This window comes from Tachypleus tridentatus, chromosome 11 (genome assembly GCF_004210375.1).
Source record: "Tachypleus tridentatus isolate NWPU-2018 chromosome 11, ASM421037v1, whole genome shotgun sequence".
NCBI lineage: Eukaryota > Metazoa > Arthropoda > Merostomata > Xiphosura > Limulidae > Tachypleus > Tachypleus tridentatus.
The window spans coordinates 25,700,675-25,722,816 of record NC_134835.1 but is presented as its reverse complement, the minus strand read 5'-3'; the positions used below and the strand labels follow the sequence as shown (position 1 = coordinate 25,722,816).

Here is a 22,142-nt window from a genome sequence, read left to right as displayed (position 1 = left end):
GAAAATATCGATCAGAAAATTTTGGTATGAATTTTGCACAAAGCTAGACGAGAGCTAGCTGATCCTCTCAGCACACTTAACGAAAATATCGATCAGAAAATTTTGGTATGAATTTTGCACAAAGCTAGACGAGAGCTGTCTGCGCTGGCCGTCCATAATTTAGCAGTGTAAGACTAGAAGAGAGGCAGTTAATCATCACCACCCACCCGCCAAATCCCGGTCACACCAAACATGCTCGCCCTTTCAGCCGTGGGGGCGTTTTAATTCGACGGTCAATCCCACTATTCGTTGGTAAAAGAGTAGCCCAAGAGTTGGCGGTGGGTGGTTATAACTAGTTGCCTTCCCTCTAGTCTTACACTGCTAAATTAGGGACGGTTAGCGCAGACAGCCCTCGAATAGCTTTGCTCGAAATTCAAAACAAACAAAGCAAGCCAAAAGAGCGATCAAAGAAAAAAACAAAAAAATCATATAAGATTAACTACTTTTAGTTTGTTTATCTGGCATCTAAATTACATAGTTTAAACTTTATTTGTAACCGCAATGAAATCTCTGATATTAACGCCTGTCCTTGAGAAATAAATATTTTAGTTTACTTGATGCACTCGAAGGTTATTATCTAACATTTAACGTTAGTGCAGTTTAGAACTAACCAATCAGAGAGACGTAAATGGGTGGTATAAATACTTTGTGACGCAGTTAACGAATATTTCGTAGCAAGTTCTTGTTAGTTGAGTTTTGGAGTTCTTGAGCAGAGCTTATAATACTAAGTGGTGAGTTAGTATTAAACAAAGTTATTAGTATTAATTAAGTATAAATGTTTTTTAACTTAAATTTATATTATTCTTGGAGGTTTTTAATGTACTTGCTTGGGGGAATAAGGGCGTTAATGGGTTTAGGGGTATAGCCTAATAATCTGTTAAGCCTAATCTGTGCATGAGGGTCAAATAAACCTGTTACTTTTATTAGTGTCGTATAATCTTTATGTATACTATAGATTAACTAGAAGTATGATTAATTTGAAAATATTCTTTTTTTTTCCATACAATCGCTTGAGTTCTTTTGCTATTCATAATAAATAAAATAAACTTCAAAAATGAAATAAGAATAATGCTGTATTATTACTTGTGTAGGATGTCTTTGTTACTGTAGTTGAAATATGTAAATTGAGTTTTATTTTTCCTTTTAAGTGCAACTTGTAATTATAGTCAGTAATTACATTTACACTTGTAGGTTGGTTAAATTTTTCTCGTATTTTTGATGTATACAACGGTATGTTATTGGACATGACTGGAAAAAATAGTTAATGAATAATGAAAGAGACAGTGAGTCATAATAAAAGAACTGACTTATTGAATGTAATGTGAAACACAAACTTAAATTGCCCTCTTAACTGATGTTTTCTCATCATAGGTAAGTTCAAATGATACTGTCTGTTATGTGGTAGCAGTGAATTAAGTTTGTGTGGGAAACTACCTGTGTAGGACAGTGTTGAGCTGTTGCATTGCTAAGAGTTCAGATATAGCCACACACACACACACACACACACACACACACACACACATGCTTGTAATTTTGAATTTATTTAGTTACCTAATAATTCACTTGGTATTTGGGGTTTGGGAGTGTTTAACGTGGTTATGTCTACAGGTTGCAGGATTGAGTCCTACTGTTAAATATTAATTTTTCAAGGATGGTTGGCCTTTGAAACATGTTGCTTTCATATGTTGTGAAGGTAGTAAATTTAAATGAATTAGGTCTAGTAGATCTGTTATTTTGGACTATAATGAATGTTGAAATTGTCGTGTTATCAAAACTTTTATCTGGCTTTGTGGTTGGATGGTCATTTAAATTTTCATCCCATAATATGAAAGGATTTACTTGTATAATATTGAAAAATTGAAGTTCACACTACTGAGCATGGAGTAAATATCTGGTAACTTGACATCTACAGTGGTTGAGATCACATGCAAAACTATAATGCTATACAGCTACATATGATAGCTTGATTATTCTTTTTTAGAATTTTGTTACTTTTTAAAGATCTTGAAATAGTTTTACAACTTTGTACTTACATTTTTTGACAACATAAAGCCTTGATAAAAAAAATGAATAAAAACCCTTACCCTTAATGCTTTCAAAAGCTGCACCTTTCTGTAGGGGTAACTGAAGGTTCTGTTTACCTCTGAAGAGGAAAGATGCAAATATTCTAGGACAAAATCTTAAAACAATGAAAACGTGCATGTACTTCTGTGCACATCAGGTTTTACTATAATAATGTCTTCATGTTCATTGTTTTAAGATTTTGTCCTAGAATACATTTATATGGATAAAGGATAATTTGATAGTTGTAATAGTATATGCATTATTTTATTGATTAAATTTATCAGTTATAATGCAATATAGTGCTAATTTTTTTATGGGTCTCAAAAGCAAAACTTTTCTATTGCTTGTTTTTGAAATGAGTTATTTGAAAAATAGGATTAATGTACTTAATGCTTTTTGTTTTGTAATTTGCATTACATATTTTCCTTGAAATATACAGAGGTAAGATATATACACTTATCTAAGTCTTACGACTTCCAGTTACTTTCTTAGTTCATATGTTAAGATTTTAAATGTTTTTGTTTTTAGACCATCATGCAGATATTTGTGAAGACCCTCACTGGAAAAACCATCACTTTGGAAGTGGAACCAAGCGACACAATAGAGAACGTAAAAGCAAAGATCCAAGACAAGGAAGGCATCCCACCTGACCAACAAAGACTGATTTTTGCTGGTAAACAACTGGAGGATGGTCGAACACTTTCGGACTACAACATCCAAAAAGAATCTACCCTACATCTAGTTCTGAGGCTGAGAGGAGGGATGCAAATTTTGTAAAACCCTCACTGGAAAACCATCACTTTGGAAGTGGAGCCAAGCGACACAATAGAGAACGTAAAAGCAAAGATCCAAGACAAGGAAGGCATCCCACCTGACCAACAAAGACTGATTTTTGCTGGTAAACAACTGGAGGATGGTCGAACACTTTCGGACTACAACATCCAAAAAGAATCTACCCTACATCTAGTTCTGAGGCTGAGAGGAGGGATGCAAATTTTTGTAAAAACCCTCACTGGAAAAACCATCACTTTGGAAGTGGAGCCAAGCGACACAATAGAGAACGTAAAAGCAAAGATCCAAGACAAGGAAGGCATCCCACCTGACCAACAAAGACTGATTTTTGCTGGTAAACAACTGGAGGATGGTCGAACACTTTCGGACTACAACATCCAAAAAGAATCTACCCTACATCTAGTTCTGAGGCTGAGAGGAGGGATGCAAATTTTTGTGAAAACCCTCACTGGAAAAACCATCACTTTGGAAGTGGAGCCAAGCGACACAATAGAGAACGTAAAAGCAAAGATCCAAGACAAGGAAGGCATCCCACCTGACCAACAAAGACTGATCTTTGCTGGTAAACAACTGGAGGATGGTCGAACACTTTCGGACTACAACATCCAAAAGAATCTACCCTACATCTAGTTCTGAGGCTGAGAGGAGGGATGCAAATTTTGTAAAACCCTCACTGGAAAAACCATCACTTTGGAAGTGGAGCCAAGCGACACAATAGAGAACGTAAAAGCAAAGATCCAAGACAAGGAAGGCATCCCACCTGACCAACAAAGACTGATCTTTGCTGGTAAACAACTGGAGGATGGTCGAACACTTTCTGACTACAACATCCAAAAAGAATCTACCCTACATCTAGTTCTGAGGCTGAGAGGAGGGATGCAAATTTTGTAAAACCCTCACTGGAAAACCATCACTTTGGAAGTGGAGCCAAGCGACACAATAGAGAATGTAAAAGCAAAGATCCAAGACAAGGAAGGCATCCCACCTGACCAACAAAGACTGAATTTTGCTGGTAAACAACTGGAGGATGGTCGAACACTTTGGGACTACAACATCCAAAAGAATCTACCCTACATCTAGTTCTGAGGCTGAGAGGAGGGATGCAAATTTTGTAAAACCCTCACTGGAAAACCATCACTTTGGAAGTGGAGCCAAGCGACACAATAGAGAACGTAAAGCAAAGATCCAAGACAAGGAAGGCATCCCACCTGACCAACAAAGACTGATTTTGCTGGTAAACAACTGGAGGATGGTCGAACACTTTCGGACTACAACATCCAAAAAGAATCTACCCTACATCTAGTTCTGAGGCTGAGAGGAGGGATGCAAATTTTTGTAAAAACCCTCACTGGAAAAACCATCACTTTGGAAGTGGAGCCAAGCGACACAATAGAGAACGTAAAAGCAAAGATCCAAGACAAGGAAGGCATCCCACCTGACCAACAAAGACTGATCTTTGCTGGTAAACAACTGGAGGATGGTCGAACACTTTCTGACTACAACATCCAAAAAGAATCTACCCTACATCTAGTTCTGAGGCTTAGAGGAGGGATGCAAATTTTTGTAAAAACCCTCACTGGAAAAACCATCACTTTGGAAGTGGAGCCAAGCGACACAATAGAGAACGTAAAAGCAAAGATCCAAGACAAGGAAGGCATCCCACCTGACCAACAAAGACTGATCTTTGCTGGTAAACAACTGGAGGATGGTCGGACACTTTCTGATTACAACATCCAAAAGGAGTCTACTTTGCATCTTGTCTTGAGACTGCGTGGTGGATCAAATTGATAAATTACAAAACCCTTTATGAAAAAAAAAAAGCTGTAATCTTAAAGCATGAAGTGTTAATTGAGCTTGCCATGTCGATTTTAGTTTGATATTTAGATTTAAATGCACTTTTATTATTTTTTATTTCAAATGTGAAATTGCAGTCGTTAAGGAAAATTTCTTTTGTATAGCTCTTGCAATCAATAAAGTAGTTCAGCATCTATGTGAGCACTGATTTTGAGTGTTGTAAAGGTTAACTTGTTAAATTACTTATGGACACTGAACGACATGGAAATACCTTTTGAAAATAAACCGCACTAGATTAGTTTCGTTTTTTACTGTGGTTGGCAGTCGAATTACAAGTCATGGTTAATGTGCTTGTCTCTCTGGAGAAATAACACTAGGATTGACTGCACATTACAATGCACCAGGGCTGAGAGGGGGCGAGTATGTTTGGTGTAGCAGGAATTCAAACCCGCGGTCATTAGATTACGACTCGGGCGCTTTTAACCATCTAACCATGCCAGGCCAAAAAAACCTAAGTACACTATTTCAATAACAAGACCTTACCCAATTTACGCCTTCTGTTTGTCACATATCTGGTCGAGTTTATACAAATGAAGTGGTTTAGAAAACGTTAAAATGTCAGGGAGTACTGCTACTATTCTTTTGCACAAGTTTTGTGTAACTGTTACAGGCGAGATAAAGTAATGGGTATATATCTGTTAAACGATTACTGGAATGTGAAAAGTGAACTTGATATGGCAAAATCAATGGTTTAACGTTAGAGGTAAAGATTTTAAATGTGTACAATCTGTATGAGAAGGAATGCACATCATTACAATTTTCCATATCATTGAAGTGGAATGACTGCATGTGGAATACATGGTAGGTTTGACAGTTAATCCAGCAGAGGTACCCCTCAGTAGTACAGCGGTATGTCGTACTCGCACTGGTGGAACCCGGGTTCTGGTACACGTGGTGGGTAGAGTAATCCGTTGTGGAACTTTGTGATTAATCCTAAGACAATCCAGCAGAAATTGTCCATTTATAAGCGGACACAAGGAACTGTATGGACTATAAAGTTGCGCTTAAAAGGTTGGACTCTTTAGGCAGGTGTTTTTAATCCAGCGTATTAATTTATTAGGCTTTTATTTTAAAGACTTTTCTTTAACAATAAAATATTTAAATAACCACAAGTAAATCGATTGTGGTATTCTGGGGTTAATAGTTGGGCGTTAGTGTTATCCAAATTACATATGTGGAGTTAACTGTCGTAAATCGAAATTTCTTTATCAAATTTAGGTGAAGATGGTTGTTTTAATTTGGTAAATATTTTCCAAAGCATTTACAACCATAAATCAACCTAAAGCACGTAGTTTTCAGCTCCGTCACACCACACTGCTAAAAAAATTGATTCGAAACGTTTTATGGTTAACTCCCTTTGGTTTCGTATTCTGGAGTTTTGAAGGCTTAGGTTTCTGTTTTATCGTGTATCAACAATCTGCAATGGCCTTGTTTGAAGATGTGATTGAGCTTAAGATATATCAGTTACATGGAACTATAACATTAAATAGAAATGTTATGTACATGTGAGGTCTGGAATTTGGGATGGTAGAAAGGGGTTAGATGCGAGTACGTCATCACAAATAAAAAGAACACATTCCTAAATATGAAAACTTGACAGAACTGCGTAAGGCGTGCGACTCGTAGGGTCGCGGGTTCGCGCCCGCATCGCGCTAAACATGCTCGCCCTCCCAGCCGTGGGAGCGTATAATGTGACGGTCAATCCCACTATTCGTTGGTAAAAGAGTTGGCGGTGAGTGGTGATGACTAGCTGCATTCCCTCTACACTGCTAAATTAGGGACGGCTAGCACAGATAGCCGCGACCCTCGGATTACGAATCACACGCCTTATGCGCTTTGCCATGCCAGGCCCCCCCAGCGCTCTAACCATTAGGCCATATGAAAATGAATATGTGAAATACCAAATATTATTAGTCACCATCTCCCAGTGATATTAAAACTTTCAGTTAAATTTATTTTTTCAAAACTATCTTTCATTTCGACTAATAATAAATATCAATATTTCCTTTGTATTCAAGAATATATCTATTATTAGGTTCTCTGTCACGTGGTGCTTAGTTTTTGGAATTCTGCCCACAGGTTTTTGAGGGGCTATCTGTATTAGCCGTCCGTGATGTTGGAGTGATAGACTAGAGAAAAATAGATAACATTACTCACTATCAACTCTTTAGCTACTCTTTTCAAAGGATATTTGAAAGTATGTTTGGTGTGAGGGGGATTTGAATCTGCGACCAGGTCGAACGCCCTAATGACAAATTGAACAAACAAGAAAGCCGAGTAACTTTTTGTATGGGTTAATTGTAACTACCAGAAGGAAGAATTTGTGATTTAGATGTGTGGCCACAAGCGTTATAGTTTGTCTATTTCTAGCGCAAGGTTACTCGGATTTTGTCTACTGCAGGGAATCGAATTTCTGATCTTAGCGTTCTAAATACGTGAACTTATCGCTGACTCCGTTTATTGTACAGGTATGACTGACCTTGGGTGTACACGCCCTTTTATTATTTTTCATAAGTTTTGATCAGGAATTTCACACTAATTTGTATTAAAGATTGAAAAAATTAGTACATTACCCATAGGGCCTCCTGGTGGCTCACCGATAAGTCTGAAGGCTTATAATATTGAAATTCAGGTTTTGGTTCCTGTACTTGGCATAACTCGGCATATTATGCAGCTTTATATTTATTATTTATATCTTTCATATAAAACCGTTTGCTTTCTGAAAAACAACAAAAACACTCTTTAGTTTATAAAGTCATCAGGTAAAGCTCAAATTCACAGCTCCAATGAGGTGGGGCCACCAAAGTATCTTACTTCGATCATTTGGACCCGGCATGGCAAGGTGGTTAAGGCATTCGAATCGTAATCTGAGGGTCGCGTGTTCGAATCCCGATCCCACCAAACATGTTGGCCCTTTCAGCCGTGGGGACGTTATAATGTAACGGTTAATCCCACTACCCGTTGCTAAAAGAGTAGCCCAAGAGTTGACGGTAGGTGGTGATGACTAGTGCTTTCCTTCTAGTCTTGCACTGTTAAATTAGGGACGGCTAGCGCATATAGCCCTCGTGTATTTTGCACGAAATTCAAAACAAACCAAACCTAAAATAACTAATATACATGCTCATAACAAGTTAACGATGCATGACGGTATCTATGGTTTCCTGAAATGGAGCTTAGTACACGTAATTCTACATATTAGTGTTTCTGCAAACAAGCAAATAAAAATACCCATTACAACGCATATGACAGTGTGGGTTCGATCGAATCCATATATTTGTGATGTAAATAAATTATGTTTATACAGTTACAACACAGCTCATTATGGTATTTAACGATTTTTGCATACTATGCGTTCTTCTGATTAGGATTTTTTAGCTTGAAATAATTGTGGAATTTTATATTTATGTTTCAATTTATTTTGTCTTTTACAGTTACAATATAAATGAAGGACTATTAAAGCCTCACTTATAAGTAGTAATTCAAGTATTACTGCACAGAATTAAATTACACTTGAGAAATGAGTTTGTGTGTGTGTTTTTTTACAGCAAAGCCACATCGAGCTATCTGCTGAGCCCACTGAAGAGAATTCAATGTCTGATTTTAGTGTTGTGAATCCGCACACTTACAGTTGAATAGTACGAGCCAAAATTATTTGAATGTTCTTTGATTTATCAAAATAGAAGTTCCTCTGTGGGACAATAGTAAGCTTACGGACTTACAGTACTGAGATCCGTGTTTGATTCGATTCTCCATGGTAGAAACAGTAGATAACCCTATCTAATTTTTTATCTAAAACAAAAATAAAATAACTTGCTGCGTGAATTTTATTTCTGAAAACGATAATACTTTTACCATGTGCTATATTTAGCTCTGTTAAACATTATATAGATTTGCTCCACCAGATACCGCTGTTAAATTCCCTGCAAAAATGTTTTGATCGCTTGAGTTTTTAATTTTTGAGTTTATCAACAGTAGTATTTTAGAAGATGTTTTGCATTTATTGACTGTCATTTGGAATATATGTGATGAAGATTTGAAATGTTATTGTTTTATAAAAAGTAACGTAGCGACGTTAACACGTTTTTAAATAATGTAATTTAAATTAAAACGATGTCAAATCCAAGGAAATTTAGTGAGAAGATTGCGCTTCATACACAGAAGCAAGCAGAAGAAACTGCAGCGTTTGAACAGGTTATGCGGGAAGTTCTTGGAGCAAAAACGGTTTGTTAAGCCTTAAGTTTCATGATTCATTTACTTTTTTGTGGCAAATAAAAATTAGTAAACAACAATCACAAATATTCTTTTAAGATTTAAAATTTCGTATTATACTTATGTTGTATTGTAGAACATTAGTTTTGTATTTAATAACTCAGTATAAAGAATTAAGTAAGATTGTCATCAAGAGAATAAATCGGTTTAAGATCCATTATTTAAGTCATAATAAGAAGTTATGAATACAAGGATAGCTAAAGCGTTTCAGTTTTTTCAGAATTCCATAAGAATTCAGTAGTTGCGATCAGAAGTTCCACAGTCTTTTGATTTTCATAAGTTACACTACTATTCACTAGAGTATTTTTCAGTCTTGAACTTTTGAACTTCAAGTTAAAAGAGAAATATAAATTTTATATTTTATACATAGGGTAATTTATAAAAAGAATTATCTAAATTCATGAAGCTTAAACTGTTCAAAAGAAGTAACATTAGTTTTTGAGATACAGTTTAAGACTTTGTTGTTATAAATGTTTATAGGAAGTTAAGTTTTTCTAGATGACAAGAAAACCAATTGAAATAAAAATGCATCTCAGAAAGGTCAAAACATTGTTCTCTGCTCGTCAATAAAAATGTTAATACACATACCAGCTGTTCTGAGATACAAATTAAATTTTTATATCAGTATTAATATTATGCAATGAAGTGTGAATCCTTTTTTACAAACTTTACATTTGTTAATATGAATTATTATTTTATAAATGAAAAAGGCCACTCAGGTCAGAGTGCCAGACTAGAGAGCATCTATTAATGTATATACTAAATTTATAATTCAGTATGCTGCTTTTAATTCCTGTTGTAAAATTGATATATTTTTTTATTTTACAAACATCCATGTCTAAAACCTTTTTATAAGGTAAAATATGCTAAGGGTAAACATTTTGTTTGTAACTATTCAAATTATCAAAGTAAAACTTAACTCTTGGGTTTATCATTTTGTTTTTAATTCAGTGATTGTTTTTTTTTCTTCTTCAAGATCTTAGAAGAAGGTCGTAATATGTTTTGTGTTACTAGACACTGAGACAATATGCCAGATTCCATCATTGGAAACCATGTCTTGTTTTAAGGTCATAATCAAGTTAGAATTTGTATAAAATATAACAGTAATAATGACTAGTTCTGTAGCTGTTGAAGGCTAACCATAAGAATATAAATTTTAATGGTATTCTTTATTAAGGGTATTTGTAGAAAACATATAGAAATATGTTATTAAGAGACCAATCCAAAGAAAATGTTATCTGTATATGTCATAGAAATCTACATCAACATGCATAACTGAAAAGGCTAAATATAAAGTCATGATTGGCTTTTCTATCAGCGTTTTATAAAATTGCTATTGTTACTTTTGAAGATCAATCAAAATGTTTTTTTTTTAAATAGGGCTTGCTTTTAAGACATACATAAATTCAATTTTCATCAGGTGATAAATCTTATGTGTAGGGTCCTGAATTTAATAACTTGTACAATATTTTAATTTTCATAATGTTCTCAGATGTAACATTATACATATATTTTATTAAGACATGCATGTAACATGTAAGTTGACATTAAAAAGAAATTTAAATGGCACAGTATCTTAGATAATTCACAATGATGTTTATGATATACTTGCAGAAGTGTAAGAATTTTATATTATGTAATTACACAAGAGGAATCTATAAATGTGGTCTTGAAAAACATTTTATATTTATATTTATTTATTTATATTTTATTTATGTTTATCAAATCTAAAATTCAAGAGCCGAAGTGCATAAAGCTAAAAGTGCATTCTTTAAGAATTTTAATTCTGGCTTTTGGTGAAAATAGTTGAAATTCTGTTGAGGGTTCTAAGTTCCATGTTTAAGTGATCAAAGCTCCTATTGTAGGTTATATGTTTTTAATAAAGCTTATGTTTTTGTGGTCTTTGAAATCTCTAGCAGGTTTGTTTACTCTTTGTAAACTTCCTTAAATTTATGATCAGTGTGTTAACTTATTGACTGCATATTTTTAGTATTGAATTAATATAGTTTTAAAGAACATTTCTCTCTGTAACAGTTTGAAAAATTTTGATATTTTAGTATTATTAATATTACATTTAAATGTATTGTTAATTTTATATTTTGAATATAAATTAATAAAAAGTCATTTATTTAATGTTATTAGCAGAGAGTTGGGTGATTAATTGATGTAATTCATTATCTATGAGTGTGAGTTTTATCTGTTAGTGTTACATAGAATAAATAAACAAAATTATGATTGAATTAATAAATGTTGCATAATTTGTTACTGTGTTTGATTATTCTAACTATACAAGTAATTTAAATGTTGTCATTAGCATTTCTCTCTATTTTTGATTGATTCAATATTGATCAGCTTAATCATAACTTGATGAGTAAATAAAAGATTCTGATGTTTTCAGGTTGTTCATCAGAAACAACAGCTACTGATTAATCAGTCTCTTGGAGCTTATAGAGGAGGTTCTTTGCCAAATGTTAACCAGATAACCAGCACTGGCTGTGCTGAGCAGCAGGTAAGAAAAACAACAACAAAACAAATTCCAATAATTTGTTGTGCATTGTCTTTCATGTCAATATGTAACTGCATGATACATACACAACTACTGCTTGGAAGAACATTTGATAATTTGCAATAAACTGTGTAGATAAATATTCCAAAAGTTCAGCTATTGAATGTGTTTTTTATTATGTTGAAAGGAATTCACTTCAACTTTTATAGTAAATGGAGAAATGTATTGTGAATTCTTAAGTGGGGCTAAAGAAGTTTTTGTAACTTTGGCTTATAAAATTTTTATACCATCAGATCACTAAATGACGAACCAAAAGATAATAAATGAAATGATTCAACTGTTTTCCATAAAAATTTAATTATATTCATTTGCGGCCCAGCATGGCCAGGTAGGTCAAGGCATTCGACTCATAATCTGAGGGTCGCAGGCTCACATCCCCGTCGCATCAAACATGCTTGCTCTTTCAGCTGTGGGGTGTTATAATGTGATGGTCAATCCCATTATTCATTGGTAAGAGAGTAGCCCAAGAGTTGGCGGTGGGTGGTGATGACTAGCTACCTTCCCTTAGTCTCACAGTGCTAAATTAGGGACAGTTAATGTAGATAGCCCTCCTGTACCTTTGCATGAAATTAAACAAACAAACAAACAAACAATATTCATTTGCATAGTCTGATGTCATTAGCTGTCATTATATCTTGTGATTCTAATACTTGGGAGTTTAGGACAATCTGTGTCATGGTTGTGTCCTACAAGTCTTGATTTGTATAATGTCCTGTAATTGCAAAAAATGCTTCAGTAAGTTTGTTATGATAAAGACATGCAAAAAAAATCGGTGCACATTTATAAAAGAAATATAAAGCATGTTTCACAAGTATTTATAATTTGTTTTGTTAATGTTTATATTTTAATGGTTTTGACAACCAACATTGTAACAATGTAGAACAATTTATTTATAATAACATAAAATTATTTGCACCACAATTCCTGTGTGGAATGGAAGCAATACCTATAGATAGTGCATCAGGCACAGAATTCATCATGAAACTAATTACACAAACAGAATTTATAAGACTAATCAAAGCACTGAAGAACCCTGCACCAGGTAAAGATGGTATGAGAAATATTGTACCAAAAAAGGAATAAGTACAACATTTAACAGTCTTCTCTTCAGCCTTTCCTTAAATTCCAGATACCATTCCTCCTAATGGAAATCAGCTATAGTTAAAATCTTGCTGAAAACCAGTCTAGCCACCAACAATTATAGACCAACAGTATGGGCAATTTACTAGAGAAAATAATAACTCGTTTACTGTGGTATTTATATGAAAAAAAAAGTCTTGTGTCAGATATATGAGATGCGTCTTAGAAAAACAGATGGACAGCCTGTCATTTAGATAGGTGAACAGAATCAATAATTCAGTGATTCAACAAAAATCACCCTGTGATAAGCTTATTTCTTGATATTCAGCATTCATTTGACTAAATAAGGCCACCAAGGATTAAGTTATAAACTGCTTAACCTATAATAATGAGATTATTTCAAGCTTTCTATGAGACAGAATGGCCACGGTTAAAATTAATAAGTACATATCTGACCCAGTAACATTATCAGCAGGTGTGCTTCAAGAGGCAATATTAAACCCCCTCCTGTACATTCAGTTTGTTAATGACCATATCACTCCTAAAAGTAGCCTGTGCACACACACACACCTCTCAATAAGTTGATGATATTGTCATCTGGAGCATATCTCAAGAACCCCTGTTAAGAGTGTTGCAGACTGGTGTAATACATGGAGAGTAGCACTTAATACCTTTCCTGAAAGTTAAAATAAGAATGTATGACATAAAGTAAAATTTTCAAGGACAGTGAAATTTCTAGTAATTATATATAATAATAAACTAATCTGGGCAGACATCTTTATAATCATAATGACCAGCTCCTGTGAAAGAAGCCATTAGTTAAGGAAGATATAAGGTATAGTTGAAGGATGCCTGTCAGAAATAATAATGACAGTATACAAAGTGTACATATGCTCTGTAATATATTAATATGGTTACAGTTAACATCACTCATACCCAGTTTAGTATCATTCATAGAGCAAAAAACAAAGTGATTAGTATTTCAGCTCCCACATTACATGCCACGTATTTACCAGAAAATGTATAACAACAGTGGTGAGTAGACGTATTGAAAATTAAGAGTTGTACAGAACTGAGAAAACAATTACCATCACTAGCTGCCTTGCCCATAACCTGGTAATGATACCTTCCACTCCTAAACGTAATACATACCATAACTGATAATGTCTAATCAAACATGTCCGATTTTTCTTATAGCTTTGGGCAATGGTGGGGTAGGATATTTGGCACTCTACCAGTGAAGGTGGGATTTCTCGGCATACTTTAATTTCTTCCCACAACAAAATGGTTTGGATTCAGTGATACCACCTCTGAAAAGAACTGCATTATTGTATGCTTAAAGCAAAACTTCTTTTTGTTATTTTAAATAAGTTTAATGAGAGTATTTAATCAATTTATATAAAACCAGTGAATTAGACCTAAAAGTAATGAGTCAAGACAGTCAGTTCAGTTTTAGATATTGGTCTTACAAAGTAGGTTTAGTAACTTTTCAAACAGAAATGTATGTACTCTGCATCTCTACCCTCTCCCAGAAACAGTTCAAGCACCACTTCATATCACCTCCGTGAGTAAACACGAGCCACGTGTCTCGACAAACACACGTTCTTTATTTACAACCACCTTGTTGTGTTACAGCAATCAAAGTCTCAAGAAATAACTGTGTTGTTATCAAAACTCTCCTTCATTTATTTATTTTTAAATGTCCCCACATCTTCTTCTGATATCTTGAGGCAATCTCACGAGTGAGCTCAGTATAAGAACTTAAATGAAAAACAAAACAATCTTGCAATGATCCAAACTTCTGTTAAAGTTAGGTGCCACTTAATCTTGACTCAGTATAACGAAGAGAAATTAAAGTTTCTTATCTTCTCTGGTTATATTTCATTTCCCTTTGAGGAATGAGGTGTCTGTTAAGTTACTACAAGAGATGAATTGGATTGTTTGAGGGAAGTTAGATTAATGTAATTTTATCAGTTAAAAAAATAACTTATACTGTTTACACTTTTTTTTTGAGGTACGTAAACAGATTTGGTTATTATTTTCTCATATTTACTAATTTAATGGCATTTTGTCAGTGAAGTCTGACTATGGACGGTTTCTTAACCTAGAGGAAGAAATATTAAGAATATAAAATTTATTTCAGGGAGTAGCAATAAGGTTGGAAGATGGAAAGAAAGCTTATGATCCTCTAAGTGAAAGATTGGATGTAGACCGAACTAGGCAGTTTTCTACACAGCCATTAAGACAAATTGGAAATGATAAACAGGTATTTCAAAAAATGTTTTAATAATTCTTAAGCATTTCTGTACACAAATAATAATAAATTTAACCCGGTAATAAACCTTATCACAATACAGTGCGATTTCAACCAGTGGTTTTTTCGAAGTTATGGATCATACAATTGAAAATTTACTATAATACTATAATAGAATTGCACTGTTTAGTGGCATAATTTACAAATTATAAACTTTAAGCCATGTTTTAGTGCCAATTGTAGTTTTCAGATATATTTATTAATTGAGAAGAAAATTACACTTCACATATACTTTCTGATATCTATCAGTATTTTCTACATATTTCATTAATTCATGTACACAAACTTGCTGACATCTGTCAGTATTTTCTACATATTTCATTAATTCATGTACACATACTTGCTGACATCTATCAGTATTTTCTACATATTTCATTAAGTCATGTACACATACTTGCTGACATCTATCAGTATTTTCTACATATTTCATTAAGTCATGTACACATACTTGCTGACATCTGTCAGTATTTTCTACATATTTCATTAATTCATGTATACATACTTGCTGACATCTATCAGTATTTTCTACATATATCATTAATATCATTAATTCATGTACACAAACTTGCTGACATCTGTCAGTATTTTCTACATATTTCATTAATTCATGTACACATACTTGCTGACATCTATCAGTATTTTCTACATATTTCATTAAGTCATGTACACATACTTGCTGACATCTGTCAGTATTTTCTACATATTTCATTAATTCATGTACACATACTTGCTGACATCTGTCAGTATTTTCTACATATTTCATTAATTCATGTACACATACTTGCTGACATCTATCAGTATTTTCTACATATTTCATTAATTCATGTACACATACTTGCTGACATCTATCAGTATTTTCTACATATTTCATTAATTCATGTACACATACTTGCTGACATCTGTCAGTATTTTCTACATATTTCATTAATTCATGTATACATACTTGCTGACATCTATCAGTATTTTCTACATATATCATTAATATCATTAATTCATGTACACATACTTGCTGACATCTATCAGTATTTTCTACATATTTCATTAATTCATGTACACATACTTGCTGACATCTATCAGTATTTTCTGCATATTTCATTAATTCATGTACACATACTTGCTGACATCTGTCAGTATTTTCTACATATATCATTAATTCATGTACACATACTTACTGACATCTATCAGTATTTTCTACATATTTCATTAATTCATGTACACATACTTGCTGACATCTGTCAGTATTTTCTACATATTTCATTAATTCATGTACATATACTTGCTGACATCTATCAGTATTTTCTACATATATCATTAATATCATTAATTCATGTACATATACTTGCTGACATCTGTCAGTAGTTTCTACATATATCATTAATTCATGTACATATTCTTGCTGACATCTATCAGTATTTTCTACATATTTAATTAATTCATGTACACATACTTGCTGTATTTTCAGTTTGCAAGATTATCAAAAAATACTTTATTTCTTGAGTTTTTTGCTAATTGTCACAGTTTTCCTTACTTAGTTTCGAACTGCATTCTCTGTAATATATATTCCATTTCTGAATTGTAACTAATAAAGTAAATACCTTTCTTTTCCAATGAATTTTGAGGAGCTGTGTTATTGTATTTTTTAATAGCATGAGGTTTGCAATACATAATGGTTATGCAATTTAAATATATTGTACAGTGGGAAAGGGATTTTTTTTTTATCACCCTTTGTTAATGTTAAGTGTTATGTTATCCTGAGCAAATCAGTTAGTGATTTTAGTATAATGTGAAGTTGTGATCTGGAAGTCAAACAAATAATGTAGTTTTAAATTTCGTACATGTAGGGTTGTGTGGTGTAGGTCTGTTGTTTAAGTGCTTTGTTCAAGTTACATGACTGAGAATGTTGAGCTGTATCTAATGGCTTGTTTTTATCCCAAACCTTGACTGTAATGATATACTGAGTGTTGCTTGATTACTGTTTGAAAGTTAAATTAATAAAATAATTAAATTAACAGTTGTTGTTTTGGATGATAGCCTGTATAATCACATACGTGTGTTTATTATAGTATATAATTTGTTTTTTATAACTATATAGTAATGGCCAAGTTGTTTTTATTGTATATTTTAGCTACATGTTTTGTTTCTTTCAGGGAAGTCTGGTGGAGGACTGTTTCTTTTTCAGTATTGGCTATTTTCAGGGTGGTCTTAATGGATGTCCAGAGTATTATTTACTATACTGAGGTCTCTCCATTTTGTTTCAACAACGTATAGGCATACCTGCTGTAAAGTACAGAAAAATGACGTTATACAATTGAACCTCTTAGTATGAGGCCCAGTATGGCCAGGTGGTTCAGACACTCGACTCGTAATCTGATGGTCGAGGGTTTGAAGCCCCGTCACACCAAACATGCTCGCCCTTTCAACCATGGGGGCCAATATAATGTGACAGTCAATCCTACTAATCATTGTTAAAAGAGTAGCTCAAGAGTTGGTAGTGGGTGGTGATGATTAGCTGCCTTCTCTCTTGTCTCACACTGCTAAATTAGGGACGGCTAGTTCTGATAGCCTTCATGTAGCTTTGTGTGAAATTCAGAACAAACCGTTTCATTATAATATGAAGGTTTTCCCATAGGAACAAAGTTAGAGGTCAGTGATGCATACCTGCAAAATAATAATGGTATAAACCACTTTTACAAGATATGTTGATACACGGTGATGTAAAGATACAAATATTACAAGAAAGACATTTAATTTGGAAACAAATTAAGACAAAAATATTTTTAAAAATTTCTCTAAAGGAGGAGTCCAATACTTGTTGTTTAGCATTCCAGGAACTCTTATGTTAGAACTCCTTCTAGTTTCACCTACGTAAACTTTCTCACAGGATTGGCATGATAGTTTTACAGGGTAATAGCTGTTTGTTTTACATTTTTTAAATATTTTAAATGTAATTATAATCCACGTAACTGAAAATCTTGCAGTGCATTATAGCTGTTCTGGTGCTAAAACAATAAATTGCATAACTCCTTCTAAGTCTTATAAAATATCGAGTTATGACAGGTTTGCCTGTATTTCAGTGTTTTGAAAAAAGGTATTTATGTTCTGTTGACTTCTATACTAGGATTACTCAGTGTTTATCATTTTAGCTTCTGTTGACTTTTTGTTGTTGTTTATTTCATATACTGTTATTTTGCTGTTAAATTATTTGTTCGTCCCTGATATCATAGGCTATTTGATGAATTGTTTATTACAGTCTTATGTCTATTACATTCCTCAGTTCTAACATGTTGGCCTGTTTGTTTGCTTCTCCAGTCTGTTGGTACCTGTATTCACAGTGGATGCTGTGTACTTCCTCGTATAGGATTCTAATATTTACAATGTTGACTGTGCATGTGCTTTCATTTGTTTTTGTGTTAGTTCCATATTACTGTAATATATATGTTCTATTGTAAAGTTTAAAATAATAAGGTGGAAGGTAGATATCAGGTCATCCTTTAAGTAATGTCTGATTTTAGGTTCATAAAAAGAGAAAAGATTTCAAACACTTTTAATGTTATTTAATCAATAATGTTTGTTCCATTATTATTAATTACTTCATGCCAACGGTTTACAAACTTTAATGTTATTTAATCAATAATGTTTGTTCCATTATTATTAATTACTTCCTGCCAACGGTTTACAAACTTTAATGTTATTTAATCAACAATGTTTGTTCCATTATTATTAATTACTTCATGCCAACGGTTTACAAAGTTTAATGTTATTTAATCAATAATGTTTGTTCCATTATTATTAATTACTTCCTGCCAACAGTTTACAAACTTTAATGTTATTTAATCAACAATGTTTGTTCCATTATTATTAATTACTTCATGCCAACGGTTTACAAAGTTTAATGTTATTTAATCAATAATGTTTGTTCCATTATTATTAATTACTTCCTGCCAACGGTTTACAAACTTTAATGTTATTTAATCAACAATGTTTGTTCCATTATTATTAATTACTTCATGCCAACGGTTTACAAACTTTAATGTTATTTAATCAATAATGTTTGTTCCATTATTATTAATTACTTCCTGCCAACGGTTTACAAACTTTAATGTTATTTAATCAACAATGTTTGTTCCATTATTATTAATTACTTCATGCCAACGGTTTACAAACTTTAATGTTATTTAATCAATAATGTTTGTTCCATTATTATTAATTACTTCCTGCCAACGGTTTACAAACTTTAATGTTATTTAATCAATAATGTTTGTTCCATTATTATTAATTACTTCATGCCAACGGTTTACAAACTTTAATGTTATTTAATCAATAATGTTTGTTCCATTATTATTAATTACTTCCTGCCAACGGTTTACAAACTTTAATGTTATTTAATCAACAATGTTTGTTCCATTATTATTAATTACTTCATGCCAACGGTTTACAAACTTTAATGTTATATAATCAATAATGTTTGTTCCATTATTATTAATTACTTCCTGCCAACGGTTTACAAACTTTAATGTTATTTAATCAACAATGTTTGTTCCATTATTATTAATTACTTCATGCCAACGGTTTACAAACTTTAATGTTATTTAATCAACAATGTTTGTTCCATTATTATTAATTACTTCATGCCAAAGGTTTACAAACTTTAATGTTATTTAATCAACAATGTTTGTTCCATTATTATTAATTACTTCATGCCAACGGTTTACAAACTTTAATGTTATTTAATCAACAATGTTTGTTCCATTATTATTAATTACTTCATGCCAACGGTTTACAAACTTTAATGTTATTTAATCAACAATGTTTGTTCCATTATTATTAATTACTTCATGCCAACGGTTTACAAACTTTAATGTTATTTAATCAACAATGTTTGTTCCATTATTATTAATTACTTCATGCCAACGGTTTACAAACTTTAATGTTATTTAATCAACAATGTTTGTTCCATTATTATTAATTACTTCATGCCAACGGTTTACAAACTTTAATGTTATTTAATCAATAATGTTTGTTCCATTATTATTAGTTACTTAATGCCAACGGTTTACAAACTTTAATGTTATTTAATCAACAATGTTTGTTCCATTATTATTAATTACTTCATGCCAACAGTTTACAAACTTTAATGTTATTTAATCAACAATGTTTGTTCCATTATTATTAATTACTTCATGCCAACGGTTTACAAACTTTAATGTTATTTAATCAACAATGTTTGTTCCATTATTATTAATTACTTCATGCCAATGGTTTACAAACTTTAATGTTATTTAATCAACAATGTTTGTTCCATTATTATTAATTACTTCATGCCAACGGTTTACAAACTTTAATGTTATTTAATCAATAATGTTTGTTCCATTATTATTAGTTACTTCATGCCAACGGTTTACAAACTTTAATGTTATTTAATCAACAATGTTTGTTCCATTATTATTAATTACTTCATGCCAACGGTTTACAAACTTTAATGTTATTTAATCAATAATGTTTGTTCCATTATTATTAATTACTTCATGCCAACGGTTTACAAACTTTATTGTTATTTAATCAACAATGTTTGTTCCATTATTATTAATTACTTCCTGCCAACGGTTTACAAACTTTAATGTTATTTAATCAACAATGTTTGTTCCATTATTATTAATTACTTCATGCCAACGGTTTACAAACTTTAATGTTATTTAATCAACAATGTTTGTTCCATTATTATTAGTTACTTCATGCCAACGGTTTACAAACTTTAATGTTATTTAATCAACAATGTTTCTTCCATTATTATTAATTACTTCATGCCAACGGTTTACAAACTTTAATGTTATTTAATCAACAATGTTTGTTCCATTATATTAATTACTTCATGCCAACGGTTTACAAACTTTAAAGTTATTTAATCAATAATGTTTGTTCCATTATTATTAATTACTTCATGCCAACTGTTTACAAACTTTAATGTTATTTAATCAATAATGTTTCTTCCATTATTATTAATTACTTCATGCCAACGGTTTACAAACTTTAATGTTATTTAATCAATAATGTTTGTTCCATTATTATTAATTACTTCATGCCAACGGTTTACAAAGTTTAATGTTATTTAATCAATAATGTTTGTTCCATTATTATTAATTACTTCCTGCCAACGGTTTACAAACTTTAATGTTATTTAATCAACAATGTTTGTTCCATTATTATTAATTACTTCATGCCAACGGTTTACAAACTTTAATGTTATTTAATCAACAATGTTTGTTCCATTATATTAATTACTTCATGCCAACGGTTTACAAACTTTAATGTTATTTAATCAACAATGTTTGTTCCATTATTATTAATTACTTCCTGCCAACGGTTTACAAACTTTAATGTTATTTAATCAACAATGTTTGTTCCATTATTATTAATTACTTCATGCCAACGGTTTACAAACTTTAATGTTATTTAATCAACAATGTTTGTTCCATTATATTAATTACTTCATGCCAACGGTTTACAAACTTTAATGTTATTTAATCAATAATGTTTGTTCCATTATTATTAATTACTTCATGCCAACGGTTTACAAACTTTAATGTTATTTAATCAATAATGTTTGTTCCATTATTATTAATTACTTCCTGCCAACGGTTTACAAACTTTAATGTTATTTAATCAACAATGTTTGTTCCATTATTATTAATTACTTCATGCCAACGGTTTACAAACTTTAATGTTATTTAATCAATAATGTTTGTTCCATTATTATTAATTACTTCATGCCAACGGTTTACAAACTTTAATGTTATTTAATCAATAATGTTTGTTCCATTATTATTAATTACTTCATGCCAACGGTTTACAAAGTTTAATGTTATTTAATCAATAATGTTTGTTCCATTATTATTAATTACTTCATGCCAACGGTTTACAAACTTTAATGTTATTTAATCAACAATGTTTGTTCCATTATTATTAATTACTTCATGCCAACGGTTTACAAACTTTAATGTTATTTAATCAACAATGTTTGTTCCATTATTATTAATTACTTCATGCCAACGGTTTACAAACTTTAATGTTATTTAATCAATAATGTTTGTTCCATTATTATTAATTACTTCCTGCCAACGGTTTACAAACTTTAATGTTATTTAATCAACAATGTTTGTTCCATTA

General features: G+C 32.0%; 1 protein-coding gene and 1 pseudogene across 3 annotated transcripts in view; both read left to right on the top strand.

Moving 5' to 3' along the window:
* The first annotated feature begins 488 nt into the window (after positions 1-488).
* LOC143231768 (polyubiquitin-C-like) lies at positions 489-4,885 on the top strand (annotated as a pseudogene). Its single transcript, XR_013017172.1, has 2 exons — positions 489-770; positions 2,632-4,885. The product of XR_013017172.1 is annotated as a polyubiquitin-C-like (transcript).
* A 133-nt stretch (positions 4,886-5,018) lies between these two features.
* The window catches only part of LOC143231770 (uncharacterized), a 69,976-nt gene continuing 52,852 nt past the window's right edge, over positions 5,019-22,142 (top strand). For both annotated transcript variants that reach the window (XM_076466412.1, XM_076466411.1), the window contains exons 1-3: positions 5,019-8,970; positions 11,417-11,527; positions 14,808-14,930. In XM_076466412.1, coding sequence (XP_076322527.1) covers positions 8,860-8,970; positions 11,417-11,527; positions 14,808-14,930 — 345 coding nt within the window. In that variant the 5' untranslated portion in view covers positions 5,019-8,859. The remainder of the gene's footprint in view (positions 8,971-11,416; positions 11,528-14,807; positions 14,931-22,142) is intronic.